The sequence below is a fragment of the Microcaecilia unicolor genome, chromosome 2 (assembly GCF_901765095.1).
Source record: "Microcaecilia unicolor chromosome 2, aMicUni1.1, whole genome shotgun sequence".
NCBI classification, from domain to species: domain Eukaryota; kingdom Metazoa; phylum Chordata; class Amphibia; order Gymnophiona; family Siphonopidae; genus Microcaecilia; species Microcaecilia unicolor.
In genome coordinates, this window is record NC_044032.1 from 444,756,746 (window position 1) to 444,772,888 (window position 16,143).

The 16,143-nt window shown below is 42.0% G+C and overlaps 1 protein-coding gene across 3 annotated transcripts in view; it reads left to right on the forward strand.

The window, feature by feature from the left end:
• PCGF1 (polycomb group ring finger 1) overlaps positions 1-15,848 on the forward strand; it is a 121,323-nt gene extending 105,475 nt beyond the window's left edge. Inside the window, exons 7-9 of one of the 3 annotated variants that reach the window (XM_030190884.1) lie at positions 3,463-3,549; positions 5,231-5,311; positions 15,060-15,848. In XM_030190884.1, coding sequence (XP_030046744.1) covers positions 3,463-3,549; positions 5,231-5,311; positions 15,060-15,107 — 216 coding nt within the window. In that variant the 3' untranslated portion in view covers positions 15,108-15,848. The remainder of the gene's footprint in view (positions 1-3,462; positions 3,550-5,230; positions 5,312-15,059) is intronic. The other 2 variants (XM_030190886.1, XM_030190885.1) reach the window with 2 other exon arrangements.
• Positions 15,849-16,143: the final 295 nt, after the last annotated feature.

Genomic DNA, 16,143 nt, shown 5'->3' on the forward strand with positions numbered 1-16,143 from the left:
TAAATATTCTTATGCCCTTTCTAAAACACTTTGATTAGCTGCTGGTCATAATTTTAGTATTACGGCAGGATAATCACTTGATGAGAACGAGGGGACAGTGTTTTTCTTTATCATTTATTTATTTATTTATTGCATTTGTATCCCACATTATCCCAACTTTTTTGCGGGCTCAATGTGGGTTACAATTCATCGTGGATATGGGAAATAAAAGGGAACATACATTTATTATTAACAGAGTTTTGGGTTAAATGATAGTATTAAAGCAAAAGATAGTAAGAAACATTTCTGGGTAAGTCAAAGATTGTACAGTTACATGTGTTGATCTTTGTTGTATATCTTGTCGAAGAGATATCAGTTCCAGAACTCTAAAATAGTTTGCCTGAAGATTTGAAGAGTGCTAGAAATTATTTGTACACAAGACACTCTTGAAGATGTGGCTGTTTCAAAGATTTTGTTTTGTTATAAGATATTATTGATTCGATCGGAGGATTGTGTGTGCTCTGCCTGAAAAATTTTAAAGGTTCTCATATAGTGTTGGGATATTAGTTTTAATCATTTTTTTATTTTTATTGATTGTATTCTATGCATTCTAAATTTTATTTATTGTATGTATATTTATGTCTTTGTTCACTTTAAATTTTGTTTGTTTTACTTATTTGTGATCTGCTCTGTACTTTGATGCATTCTTTTTAGGACTTTTTCTGTTATGTTAATAGCAGTTCGTGTGCCAATGTTTCCATTTAGGAGGCGCCAAATGTTCCCGTGTTAACGTTCCATAATATGGGTAGCACATTCTAATCATAATGTACTTGCTGGATATTGTAGAACCACCCATTTTCTGCCCATTGCATACCCTTCCAAAAAAAGCATTTCTACAAGAATTGGTAACACCTAAGTTGGCACATGCAAACCGGCAAAATATCACAAAACGTTAACATGTTTTGTGGTTGCCTGTTAGTGTGTGGTAACCGTGTGTTAAGAGCTTATTGCGATTTAATAAAATTACCCCTAAGCGTAACTTCTCCTTTTAGTTCCCTTCTAAAAGGGTTTTTCATTTTATCATAGTCTTCCTTTATAAAGTTTTATATTATCACAGCAGTTTTATTTATTATTCTCATTCCTATGGTTACCTCAAATTTGATAGCAGTATTTACTTTATTTATTAATTGCCTTTATGAAGAGATTCACCCAAGGAGGTGTACAGCAGGAACAGTTTGACATAAAACTTATAATTTTGTTAACAGTAGTAAAAAGCCCAAATATAACCATACATATAATCAATAAAGTAATCTTGGAAACAGGGAATTGAAACCTATTAATAGAACTAAAATGAAACAGTAATGTAATAACATTCAGCCACCAATACCAGGATGAATGGGCTGGTACTACTACTCTACCATAATATATGTTGCCCCCTTCCAATAAGTTGGAAATTGGTAAATGAGTCAGAAGGAAGAAGTTACTTGCTCAGTCATACAGCAGAACTGAGATTCAAAGTCTCATCTAAACAGCATTTGTGCCTAGTATTTCTGTGCTGTGGTTGTAAATCTCATCTTTTTAGGAAACTTGCTGCATGTATTTGGAAACGCTAGTTGAAAGGGTGGTGAGATTGTGGGGGCGGGGGGAGTCGTTTCTCATTTTTCATGCTTCTGTACTGAACTCATTGGGCTGAATTGCCAGCAGGAATTTTTCTCTCTCCCCATATATACATGTCTATATATATATATATATATATATATATATATATATATATATATATATATACACACACACATATAAGAGTTGTTACAGTGATGATAGGAAAGGATTTGCAGAAAAAATACCAGGCATCTCTGTCTAATGCAAACCCAGCAGTGAAAAGGATTCAGTTATAAGGAAGCAGCTGTTTCACATGAAGAGAGATAATATTGTAACACTGGTATATCCCACTCCCAACACTTGCATTACTCTTATAATTAATAATTGTAGCACTTATTTAAAACATCTAGACCAGACACCAACATGGGCCATATTTCAGTAGCTTCATCATAGTGTGGTCCTGCAAATATATAATCCATTATAGAGTATGCTACTATGAAATTTCATTCCAAAATAATATATTGAATATATAAATAAAGCCATTTATAACTGCTAAACTCACACTGGTACCTGTTATATCTGTATACCAATTCTTACTCAAACACATGTCAAAATGGTGCCAGCATGAGAACGCCAAGCTTATATGGGTCAGCTGATAGTAAGGAACCAATAAAGTTCCAGAACATCAAACAAAGAGCAAAGATGGATTTTTGTATTAGATTCCATTGCCCCTAAGAAGTTGAACTTAGAAATAGATTGGGCTTCCCTTGTTTGACATTCTGGCACTTTATTGGCCCCTTACCATCAGCTGACCCATGTAAGCTTGGTGTTCTCACGCTGGCACAATTTTGAGATATGTTTGAGTAAGAATTGGTATAGAGATTTAACAGGTCCAGTGTGAGTTAAGTATTTATAAATGGCTTTATTTATTTATTCAATATATCATTTTGGAATTAAATTTCATAGTAGCATACTCTATAATGGATTCTATATTTGCAGGACCACACCCTGATGCAGCTACCGAAACATGGCCCATGTTGGTGTCTGGTCTGGAAGTTTTAAAATAAGTGCTACAATTATTAATTCTAAGAGTAATAAGATGCAGAGAATTATTTAAGCAATATAGATCACACGAATAGTTGAACCAGTTTCGAGACTTGGCAAGCTGTGAGCAGGTTGTTCATGTGAAAAGTTGCTCCTGATGGTTCAAATGTGGTATTAAGGCTTTACATTTGAATTTGCAGAGTGATTGATATAAGCATTGGGATTGGCATATATTTGATTACTACCCCTTCTATAGAGACTGCTCCATAACCACATAAACAGTGATTTATACATTGTAACACTGAGGCATTTTACTTTCTGCTTTACTTTTCTCAATTTGAGATCTACCTGTTTCTTCAGTTGCACTTCTTTCTGTTAATGAGCACTTTTCATTACCCATAGGACCCTGACAACATCTTGTATTGTATCAGACCATCTTCTTGTAATGGGAAGACCAAAAGTTGTTACTTGGTTTATCTTTCATCACAGTCACAAGTTTTGGATCTGGTAGAGTATTATCCTTACTTTGCCAAGCTGGCTTTTCATCTGCCAGCCTGGGTGCAGAGATGGTTTAGGCCTTTAGGGCCTTTCAAATGGTCCAATCCTCCTCTGCTTCTTCAGGCAACTGCTCAGTCACTGTCACCCATGCCAATCCAGTGGAAAACTCTCCTCGAGGTGTGATATTACATCTGTTATGAAAGAGTTCCTTTGCAACTTAAAGCATTTTTTTTTTTGCCATCGGGTGACTACTGAGGGTGTCTAGGGTTCTGTTTGCCTGACTGGTCACAACTCATGGAATATCTAGCAGTACTATTCAATCCTTGTGTGTGTGTTTCACAGCAGAAATATTTGAGGTGTTCCGTTCGAGCAGAGGTCCGGCATCTTCGAAGCGTCCTGTGTCACAGGTTGAAGGCAGCCCCAACACAGGTAAGGGGTTGCACATGTAATGGAACTCAGGCAGCAGTTTGGTACACAACAGGCATGCCAAACATTCAGTCCATAGGAAAGTTCTGTGCTGCCCACATTGTTGTATCTAATGCACATTCAAAATTTAACTTCTTGTTAATTATGTTATGTAAATTTGGCTCCTAAGTAATTGTAATGGGGAGAATAGGGAGGATGAATATTTTAGTGTGTCCCATTGATAAATATGGGGCTGGTGTAGTGGTGCATTGTTAGTCATGAGTTTGACATACCTGGTATACAGTCTTCAAAATATCTTGTCTGGGCCCTTGCTGCTTATTTCTTGACTAGCCGTTGAGCCCGTTAAAATGGGTTAGTGGGTCGCCGCTGCCCCCTCCCCCGAGGTCGCCGCTGGCCCCTCCACCCCCTGAGTTCGCCGCTGCCAGTACCCCCCCCCCCCCCCCGAGTCGCTGCCACCACCCCTCCACCCGTCCCGTCTCTTTGCTATTCAACTTACATCTCCGCAGCAGGCAGATCAGCTGAGCTCTTGTCGGCCTTCCTACTCTTCCTGTGTCCCGCCCTCGTGTGACGTAATGTCGGCGAGGGCGGGACACAGGCAGGGAAGGAAGGTCAACGGCAGCTCAGCTGATCTGCCTGCTGCGGAGATGTAAGTTGAATAGCGAAGAGACGGGCCGGGTGGAGCGGTGGCGGCAGCGGCGACTCCGGGGGGGGGGGTGCCAGTGGCGGCGACCTCGGGGGGGGGAGGGGGAGTGGTGGCGCAGTTTCCCTCTCTGTCCCGCCCCTCGTCATTACGTATTGATGCGGGGGCGGGACAGAGAGGGAAGTCTCTACTGCGCATTTGTGAGTGAGTACGGTCACTCGCCGTTTATATGTTTGATTGCTCTTCTCTTGGAGCTCTTTCATTTTTTGGAGTCAAAGATGTCTTAGTGAGATGAATGACAGGGAGACCTACAAAATTTACTCCACTTACATGTTTTGCGTTCAGTCCTTTCCAGCAGCTCTTTCATCGCCCCACTTTCATCTGTTCCCCTTCCACTCTTTGTGGTCAATACAGTGACACTGTATTAACCAGATCCCATAAGTAACAGCTCATTACTACTGGCTCTCCAATATCTTTGGCTTATATTGTATGATGGCTAAATTCACTTAATGTTCTGCCTATGGGCAAAATATCTGACCCTATTGCTCTCAATATACAAGTTCTGTTCCAGAGGGAGGACTTGTATGTCTTGCTGCCCTGTTAGTAGGGATACAAAGATTGAGAGAAATTTATACTTACTGCAACATGCCTGTGAAATTAAGTGCAAAGTCACTTTATTCACTAAACTTCCTTTTTGATGCAATGGTAGTGAATTCTTGATTATGATGCAAGAAATAATTTTAAAGTGGAAGCTTCCACCTTACTTGCTTCACTTTGTGCTGGGTACTGAGACACCTTTTGTGGTGGTTTTCACAAATTTCTTGGAGGGAAAAAAAACTTGCAGTCAGATCATCAAAAGTTATAGAAAAGTTGCAGACCTGAAAATTATGATTCCCTAGCTCTTCATAATGAAGACCTTTTGGGAGTCTGTTTTTCCACAAAATATTTCCTTCCAGGTCTTAATGAATGATGATGAAAGCCTGTCTCAGTTTGAAATTTCACAGCCACTTACGTTTAATTTTTTTCTTTTGTGTGTGTGTTTAGGTCCAGATACTGTTTAACAATGAATCATTGCCAGATCACATGACCATGAAGCAGCTTTGGCTATCACAGTGGTATGGCAAGGTTAGTACAGTTTGGCCACTTGATGAGGAAATGGCCTATAAAAGCAGCTCAGCGCTCATGCTCATTTTGACAGTTCAGATGGAATTCTGTAACTAGAAAGTATAATTTTACTTATTTCATGCCAAGGCTTGTACATACTGATTTTAGCTAACTTAGAAGCACTTCTACATTAGTGTCAGAATGTCGAAATTCTGAAATATTATACTTCAATTGCTATAGGAATAATAAATTGTGTATGTCAGTCACAGTACTACTATAAGAATGCTCTATTTTTCAAAATTTATAGCAGCAATATAGATGGTAATGGATTTGATATACCGCCTTTTCTGTGGTACAGTCAAAGTGGTTTACATTTATTATATGCAGGTACTTTTTGTCCCTAGTTGGGCTCACACTCAAAGCTTTGTACCAAGATTAAGTTCCTAGAGTTGCAAGGAATTGCTGTGGGAATCGAACCCAATTCCCCAAATTCTCAGGCCACTGCACTAACGATTAGGCTACTCCTTCACTTAGGAATAGGAACTGCAGTCTGCCCAGTTCACATTATTGCCATCATTATTATTATACACATAGCAGGTTCAATAAGGCTTACATAGTAAATAGAATTACAAAGTCTTGAAGGAGAATGTTACAAGTTGTAGTAAACATAGTAGTAGTGGGGTTTTGAAGATATGTAAATTGAGCATGGAGAGGTAAACAAAGATAGGATGAGCAAAAGGAGAAGAGATTGGGAGGGGTAAGGAGTAGGAAGGATGGAGAGGAAGAGATAGAGGAATGAGCATAAGGAGATTATGAGACATGGTCAAAGATATAATAATCGTCGGGGTGGGCTTAAAAAGTTAAGTTGGGTCATTAGGGTAAGTTTTCTTGAAGAGATGGGTCTTCAACATTTTTCTGAATGCCATCTGAGTACTGCACTATAATTTTCCAAATCCATTTCCTAACAGAGTGACACTTATGATCAAAAGTAACCCTCCACCATGATGGGGCAGTTTACAACAAGACTTCTAAAGGAAATTTCCCCATACAGCCAGCATGCTGATTATCCTTTCCACATCACATTCCACTGGTTTTGGGAGCAGGGGTCAACATTTCTGGTGCAAGGGCTCAAAGCATAAATATGGTAAACTGTTCCATAAAGAGGGTCCAGTTACAATAAAAATAGAGGTTCTGATACTCTCCTTTTCAGATTCAATTTGATTATATCATTAAATATTCTGTTGTGTTCACCTTAAGGCACAAGAAGGTGTATATGGTATTATGTGCATGAAATTATAAAAGAAAACCTGAATTGTATACTTTATGGACTAGTGTCAAGTAACTGCCCCCTTAGTTACTCTGTCAACCAATTAGCCAACTTTTATTGATAATTAGATTCAGCTGATTGAACACAGCCAGGCTTGATTGCAGCCAGCCGTGTTGAATCTAAACCTCACTATAATTTATAATTGAACCTTACCATGGGAGTGAAGTAGTCACCAATGTTCCCTCTAGGCGAAGCACTTGAGCTATTGCTCATACATTTTAGGAGCATCGCTTACAGATTTTACATGGTTCCTCACAAAAAAATTTTTTCTTTTTTTTTGTGCTGTATACAGAAGTGCTTTGCTTATACTGGTGCTCAAAAATTGTTGGTTTTTAAAACATGTTGCTCACACGAAAATTATTTTGTACACACCAGGCCACTCCTTAGAGGAAACATTGGTAGTCGCCACAAAGTTTCTACAAGAACTAGGGCTTTTTTTGTGCCGATATGCACCGGTACAGCATACTGACACCTTTTTTTTCCCTTGCCGCTCATCCAATCTCCAGCGGCTGCCGCTGCTGCTTCTGCCAATGAGCAGCAGCCAAAGCAAGCAATAGCAGTCTTTCCCCCACTTCCCAGTGAGTCCTGCAGCTGGCCTGCTCCCTTCTTCTCCGCAACCTTCCTTACATTTGTTTAGCGACTTCCACCTATGCAGAAATAGGAAGTTGAAACAAAGTAGGCAGGACTCGCAGATGGAAGGCTCCGACACTGGCAGCCTATCTTAATCGCTGTGCTGCCAAGTCGCTAATCACTAAAGAAAATTAAGGAGTAAGAGGGGAGCGAGAGGAAGGGAGTGGGCCAGCTGCAGGACTCAACCAAGAAGTCGGGGAAGAAAGGTAAAGAGTGGAGGACCAGAGTAGAGGTAGATGCCATACTCGGGGGGCACAGAGGAAGTATTTCTTCACGGAGAGAGTGGTGGATGCTTGGAATGCCCTCCCGCGGGAGGTGGTGGAGAGGAAAACGGTAACGGAATTCAAACATGCATGGGATAAACATAAAGGAATCCTGTTCAGAAGGAAAGGATCCTCAGGAGCTTAACCGAGATTGGATAGCAGAGCCGGTAGTGGGAGGCGGGGCTGGAGGTTGGGAGGCGGGGATAGCACTGGGCAGACTTATACGGTCTGTGCCAGAGCCGGTGGTGGGAGGCGGGGATAGCGCGGGGCAGACTTATACGGTCTGTGCCAGAGCCAGTGGTGGGAGGCGGGGCTAGTGCTGGGGCAGACTTATACGGTCTGTGCCCTGAAGAGCACAGGTACAAATCAAAGTAGGGTATACACAAAAGTAGCACACATGAGTTGTCTTGTTGCCATCATCTACTATGGTACTTGGGTGGGGGGGACATAGAGGATGGAAAGATGCCATACCAGGAGGGGCTGGTAGTGGAAAGATGCTGACTACAGGGTGTGGTAACAAGGGAAGAGAGAGGATAAGCAGTGACATGAGAAGAGAAGGGGCAGGCAGGAACTATAAGGATAGGGATGCAGAGGGTCAATGTTGAAAGAGGGGGAGAGAGGGACACGGAGGGGGGGCAATGCTTAAAGGGAGTAGATAGGGACACTGGGGAATGCTGAAGTGGGGTAGATAAGCACACAGAAGGGTCAATGCTGAAAGAGAGGTAGATTGGCACACGGGAAATGCTGAAAAAGTGAAAGAGTGATATGGACATGGGGCAGTGCTGAAAGGGGGTAGATAGGCACACAGAACGGCAATGCTGAAAAGGGGGAGGTGACATAGAGACACAGAGGTGCACTGCTGAAAAGGAGGGGGGTAGAGATAGGGACACAGAGGACCAGTGCTGAAAAGGGGGAGGGAGATAAGGACACTGGGAGGGCAGATGGTGAACATGGGGGGAGGATAGGGACAGGGACACAGCTGGAGATGCTGGAAAAGAGGTGAGATAAGGACATAGAGGAGATAGGCACCCAGAGGGGTGATGCTAGAAAAGAGGGGTGATGGGAACACAGAAGGGTGGTACTGGAAAAGAGGTGGAATAGTGATTAGTATCTCTTGTATCTTTAGTAAGAGAAATGCAAGACAGGACAAATAGGGATGCAAAGGGAAGATAGATAGTGGACACAGAGAAGAAATGTAAAATGGTCAGAGACCCTGCAAAGACAGGAAAAAACAGAAGAAAGCAGAAGAAAGGCACTGGGACCAAAGTGAATGGGAAAAATAAAATGCTCAGACAACAAAGGTAGAAAAAGAATTTAATTTTAGGATAAAGTAGTGTGGTAGCTGTTAATTTTTTGTTTTATTTGTTGTTAATTTGTAATGTAGTGAATGGAATATGTTAGTTCTTTATAGCAGTGTAAGGGGAAAATTATTTTTGTTTTTCTGATGTCCTGTATGCCAGAGTCTCTTTTTTTGGGGTGTTTCAACTGGATTTTTGTCTACATGTTTTATTAGTTTATGGTCACTCTTAGGGGTTCTTTTCTTTGACCTAGGGACTGGTGTACTATTTTCAGTAAATTGGGTGTGACTACTGTAGGGGTGGAGCCATATAGTGACCCCGCCCTTAAGGTTGGCACTGTATGAGTTCTGGTACCTTTTTTGCTACAAGAAAGCACTGACAGAAACACTATCACAATCAAAAGAAATTCCAGAAGAGATGAACAAAATAAGTTATTGAAATATATCAGTCTGGAAAGGGTTACAAAGCCATTTCTAAAGCTCTGAGACTCTACTGAGGCACAGTGAGAGCCTTTATCTTCAATTGAGAAGACTTGGAAATGTGATGAATCTTCCCAGGAGTGGCTGGTCTGCCAAAATCACTCCGAGGGCACAGACAACTTATCCAGGAAGTCACAAAACTTTCCAGAAGAACATCCAAAGAACTGCAGGCCTTTCTAGCCTTGGCTAAGTTCAGTGTTCATAACTCCAGAATAAGAAAGATGAGGCAAAAATGGGATTCATGGGAGAGTAGCAAGGCAAAAACTGCTATCTAAATCTAACATCAAGGCTGATCTCACATTCGCAAAAAAATATCTGAATGATCCCCAAACCTTTCTGGATAATGTTCTGTGGACAGACGAGGCAAAATTGAAACCATTTGGACAACAAATCCTATTGTGTCTGTCATAAAGCAAGAACACGATACCAATAGTCAAACACAGTGGTGGTAGTGTGATTGTGTGGGGATATTTTGCTGCCTCAGGACCTGGAAAACTTGCTGTCATTAAAGGAACCATGAATTCCACACTGCACCAGAAAATTCTTAAGAAGAATGTCTGGTCAGCTATCTGAGAGCTGAACACATTATGCAGCAAGAGGATGATCCAAAATGCAAATGCAGGTCTACCTCTGAATGACTGAGGGAGCAGAATTAAAGTTTTGGACTGGCCTAATCGGTCTTGACTTGAACCTCATTCAAAAAGTACAAATACCAGGGACAAGCAATGAAATTGCATTGAAATACTTTTAAAACAAATAGGAGGAAATATTTTTTCACTCGAAGAATAGTTAAGCTCTGGAACTTGTTGCCGGAGGATGTAACAGCGGTTAGCATATCTGGCTTTAAAAGTTCCTGGACGAAATGTCCATAGTTTGTTATTGAGATGGACGTGGTGGAAGCCACTGCTTGCCCTGGGATTAGTAGCATGGAATGGTTCTTCTAATTGGGTTTCTGCCAGGTACTTGTGACCTGGATTGGCCACTGCTGGAAGCAAGATACTGGACTAGATTGACCATTGGTCTGACCTAGTATGGCTGCTAAATGTAATGCAGCAAGCTATTAAATTTAGGGGACAGTTGCCTTTTCACATTGGTGACATGGGTATTGGTTAACTTTGTTCCTCAAATAAAAGAAGCAATAATTTTTAAGCCTGAGGGTACTCTGGTACCCTTTTTTTGTATATTTTTTATTTGAAAATCAGATACCATTCAGGGTTGACATATATGCAATAATAGGGGAAATCGGGAGGGGGTTACTTTCACATCATTGTAGGTTAGAGTACTTAAATTTTCACATCATTGTAGGTTAGAGTACTTAAAGACTAGGTCATCCCTTTTTGCACCTTTGAGATTGCGAATGTCCTACCGAAAAGCATCCCTAACTCTACATTGGCCAAAAACATTGTGATGTGAAACTTGCTAACAAGCCATTTTAAGAGCATCCTCTACATTTTGGACTTACTTTAAGAGGAGCAATACCTAACTTAAAGACTACCTTTACCTTTACTTCAGGAAGCCGATAGTCATTGGAATAAATTAAATTGGATGGCTAGATTGAAGTTAACTGACTTCAGAGAGTGTGTCGCAAGCTAGATCTGATGTAGTGCAAGTTACTGTAGATATTTAAAAGTTTGGAAGAAAAGCCAGGCTTTCATCTTACCTGTAATCTGTTTGTCTCAACTGCACATGTCCTCTACTGTCTATTAAAATGTCCATTTGTGTTGCGCTGACATTGTCAGTATATTGTATAAATGCTCTGTTGTGCTATTTTAATGTGTACAGTAATGACACTGTATTATGGCTTATGATTTATTGACACCTGATATCCCAGCAATTCTAAAAATAGGCCCTTTTGGTTTATGTACTACATACTAAATAGAAAAGAAAAATAACTACTCATCCCCATCCCTCATTCTTGGAGACTTTTAACATACACACTGATAACCCATCCGACTCATACTCTTCTCAGTTCCTCACTCTAACCTCCTCCTTCAACCTCCAACTGAGCTTCACCACCCCCACTCACCAATCTGGCCACTGTCTTGACCTCGTCCTCTCCTCTACCTGCTCACCCTCCAATTTCTGCGCCTCAGCTCTTCCTCTCTCTGACCATCACCTGATCACCTTCACACTTCATCACCCTCCCCCTCAGTCCCGCCCAACACTAACCACTACTTCCAGGAATCTCCAGGCTGTTGACCCTCCCACCTTATCCTCTAGTATCTCTAATCTCCTCCCTTCCATCATGTCCTCTGAGTCTGTCGACAAGGCTGTCTCCACTTACAGTGCCACTCTTTCCTCTGCTCTGGACACCCTTGCACCATCTATCTCCCGTCCCACAAGGCGTACTAATCCCCAGCCCTGGCTGACCCCTTCCACCCGATACCTTCGCTCCTGCGCCCGATCAGCTGAACGCCTCTGGAGGAAATCTCGCACCCATACTGACTTCATTCATTACAAATTCATGCTATCCTCCTTCCAGTCCTCCCTATTCCTCGCCAAACAGGACTATTACACCCAATTGACTAATTCCCTCAGCTCTAACCCTCGTCATCTCTTCGCCATCCTCAACTCCCTCTTCAAAGTGCCCTCCGCTCCCACCCCCCCTTCACTCTCTCCTCAATCACTGGCTGACTACTTCCGCGACAAGGTGCAAAAGATCAACCTCGAATTCACCACCAAACCTTCTCCTCCTCTTCACCCTATAACCCACTCCCTCAACCAACCAACCCAGGTCTCCTTCTCCTCTTTTTCTGACATCACCGAAGAGGAAACTGCCCATCTTCTTTCCTCCTCGAAATGCACCACCTGTTCCTCAGACCCCATCCCCACCAACTTAACACCATCTCTCCTACTGTCACCCCCCCCCCCCATCTGTCATATCCTCAACCTCTCTCTCTCCACTGCAACTGTCCCTGACACCTTCAAGCATGCTGTTGTCACACCACTCCTCAAAAAACCATCACTTGACCCTACTTGTCCCTCCAACTACCGCCCCATTTCCCTCCTACCCTTCCTCTCCAAGTTACTTGAACACGCCGTTCACAGCCGTTGCCTCGATTTTCTCTCCTCTCATGCCATCCTCGATCCGCTTGGCTTTCGCCCCCTACACTCGACAGAAATGGCATTATCTAAATTCTGCAATGACCTGTTCCTTGCCAAATCCAAAGGTCACTACTCCATCCTCATCCTCCTCGACCTATCCGCCGCTTTTGACACTGTCAATCACAATTTACTTCTTGACACACTGTCCTCATTTGGGTTCCAGGGCTCTGTCCTCTCCTGGTTCTCCTCTTATCTCGCTCACCGCACCTTCAGAGTACATTCTCATGGTTCTTCCTCCACCCCCATCCCGCTCTCTGTTGGAGTTCCTCAGGGATCTGTCCTTGGACCCCTTCTCTTTTCAATCTACACCTCTTCCTTGGGCTCCCTGATCTCATCTCATGGTTTCCAATGTCATCTTTATGCTGACGACACCCAGCTTTATCTCTCCACACCAGACATCACTGCGGAAACCCAGGCCAAAGTCTCGGCCTGCTTATCCGACATTGCTGCCTGGATGTCCAACCGCCACCTGAAACTGAACATAGCCAGGACTGAGCTTATTGTCTTCCCACCCAAACCCACTTCTCCTCTCCTTCCACTCTCTATCTCAGTTGATAACACCCTCATCGTCCCTGCCTCATCAGCCCGCAACCTCGGAGTCATCTTCGACTCCTCCCTCTCCTTCTCTGCGCATATCCAGCAGATAGCAAAGACCTGCCGCTTCTTCTTATATAACATTAGCAAAATTTACCCTTTCCTCTCTGAGCACACCACCCGAACTCTCATCCACTCTCTCATTACCTCTCGCCTTGACTACTGCAACCTTCTCCTCACTGGCCTCCCACTTAGTTATCTATCCCCCCTTCAGTCCATTCAGAACTCTGCTGCACGTCTTATCTTCCGCCTGGACCGATATACTCATATCACCCCTCTCCTCAAGTCACTTCACTGGTTTCCAATCAGGTACCGCATACAGTTCAAGCTTCTCCTACTAACCTACAAATGCACTCGATCTGCAGCCCCTCCTTACTTCTCTACCCTCATCTCCCCTTACGTTTCTACCCGTAACCTCCGCTCTCAAGACAAATCCCTCCTTTCAGTACCCTTCTCCACCACCGCCAACTCCAGGCTCCGCCCTTTCTGTCTCGTCTCACCCCATGCTTGGAATAAACACCCTGAGCCCATACGCCAGGCTCCCTCCCTGCCCATCTTCAAATCCTTACTCAAAGCCCACCTCTTCAATGTCACCTTCAGCACCTAACCACTATACCTCTATTCAGGAAATCTAGACTGCCCCAACTTGACATTTCGTCCTTTAGATTGTAAGCTCCTTTGAGCAGGGACTGTCCTTCTTTGTTAAACTGTACAGCGCTGCGTAACCCTAGTAGAGCTCTAGAAAGGTTAGGTAGTAGTAATATAATAGGAAAGTCTTAACCACCCAAGACAATTAAAATAAAACAGCTGCAACCAGTCAATCAGGCATATGCAGGTGGCTTCAACACTGAATCTCCAAATGCTTTTGTGAAAAAAATGAGCCTTCAATAAGGACTTAAATTTCCTATGAGAAACCCTCAGCTCGAAGGAAAAAAGGCAAATGATTCCAACACAATGGGGCCAACCAAAAAAAGGACTTATGAGTCAAAAGAAGTACCTTAAACTCCACCTGAAGTTGCACCGGCAGCCAGCGGTAGTGACTAAATAGCAGAGTTACATGGTCATAGGCCGAACCGTACCTAATAACTGTATCACTGAATTCTGAAGCATCTGCAAATGCTTCAGCACTTGTACCACACAAGTGGTATAATCCTTACAAGAAACCAGCAATGCATGAAGCAGTGTATGGAGGGAGGCCTCTTCAAAATAGTCTAGAATAACACGGAAGCTATGTCAAGATCTGTTCCTGAAAAGACAACCAAAAATCTTTCACTACCCCAAGGTACCGAAAAGAGTTGAGAACCTTTAGCAAAAGACCAAACAAAGTAGGGAGTGAAAGGCGGATGAGACAAGTGACCTGAGATCTTAGAATGCAAAAGCCTTACAATTCAGAAAAGTGATAGGACATAACCTGCATGCTAACAACCCCATGGATCCACCTGCGAAGCCCGTTTTCAAGTTTACCTCATTTAATTTCCCAGCACTCTTTCTTTTGGCCTTTTGCTCGTAAAAGAAGGGAAGTCCAAAAGGAAGGGTAATCTAATGTGGTCCACTGTTGAATTAAATGATTGCATTGAACCCGAGGAGCCAATCTTTTAGTAAAGTTTTTTTCATGTGTGTACAGCTGCAATAAAGCTCAGGCTGAAAATGTTGGCACTTGACACCTTCATATAAAAGGATGATATGTTTTAAGGATGCCCTTTAAAGAAAGAGCCAGCTTCATAATACATTGAACTCTACAATAACTGAATATTTAGAAATTGCTTTTAAGCCCACTGACTGAGTAAGTATGACCTGAATGTCAGAGCAGACACAGAGACCAATCTGAAAGTTATTTTGTGTGACTTTTATTTATTCTTGCAGTACAAGTAGGCAGTATTGTAATATAGTTAAGAAACGAAGTTCCTCAGGTGAAGAATGTAGCTGTTGAGAGAGGCATTTATTTAGATTGTAAGCTCTTTGAGCAGGGACTGTCTTTTTGTGTATGGTATGATAAATAGTAGTAGTAGTAGTATTACTTTCTTCAAAGGATCTGGATCATTAACTTGTTCTTGTGGGGTTTTTTTCTCCCAGCAGGCTCCTCTTATCCTGAACTACAGTGTTAAAGAGAAGAGAAGGTAGAACTCCTACAGAGCTTTAAAGGAGTCTTTTGAAGAGCACAAGTTACTTTACCAGTGTTCGCCTTTGTATAAAAACATATCTTGCTCAGAAGAGGACTAATTGCTGAGCTATCTATAATTTAAACACACCCCTTTATCATGCTGACTCTATTTTTTTTTTTAATAAAAATGTGAAAATCAGCATGCTTATCCATTTTTTGTTCTTACTACATTTGTGAGGCACAGAGCTTCACCAAATAGTTTCCTGATTGGTTAGTCTGGCAAAAAGAGTCTTGCAGTCTAAGTTGAGGTCCATGGAGGTGTCTACTAAATCATAATTTTGTTTTAAAAAAATCTGATCACGGTTCCTCATCTTCAGCAAGGTGTCCCCATTCCAAGCAATACACAGACTTCCAGCAGTTTATCAAGTCTTCAGAAGCTCCTCATTTTCTGCTATTCTACACTGAAGTGGCCTGCGTATGAGGCCGTTTGAATGAAGAACCTGAATGTCAGGTAGATGGAAGAGCCTTGGACACAACTACTGAACTGTTGCAAAATTCCTTGCTAGTAAAATTCAATCTGGAAAGCAAGACCTAAAAGTAGGTAAGAATCGCAGCAAGAAAGTCTCATCCGAAAAGAAAAAGAACAGTTTATTTTGTTTGAAATTGTCTAACTAATTGGATTATTTAAACTGCTGAGTAATATTTTTGCAGCATTTATGGCTTAACAATATGGGTTGAAAACCAATAAAAGAAAATTGTGATTTGGAGTGGCTTCATTTTAGGGTTGATTAGTCCCAGAAGTCTATCACAGTATGACAACCTGTTGAGCAGAGATCACTTCGATTAATTACTGAGAAGTGGTGTTTTAACTGCCGAAGATCTTTAGGTCAAAATGAGCATGACTTAGGGATTTCAGGCCAAATATGAAGTTACGCAGTTATTTATTTATTTATTTAACAGCACTTATACCCCACAATTTCCCACTGCTGGCAGGCTCAATGTGGCTTACAACATTTAAGTAACAAATAGGCGAGTACAATAAATGGAAAGGGATAA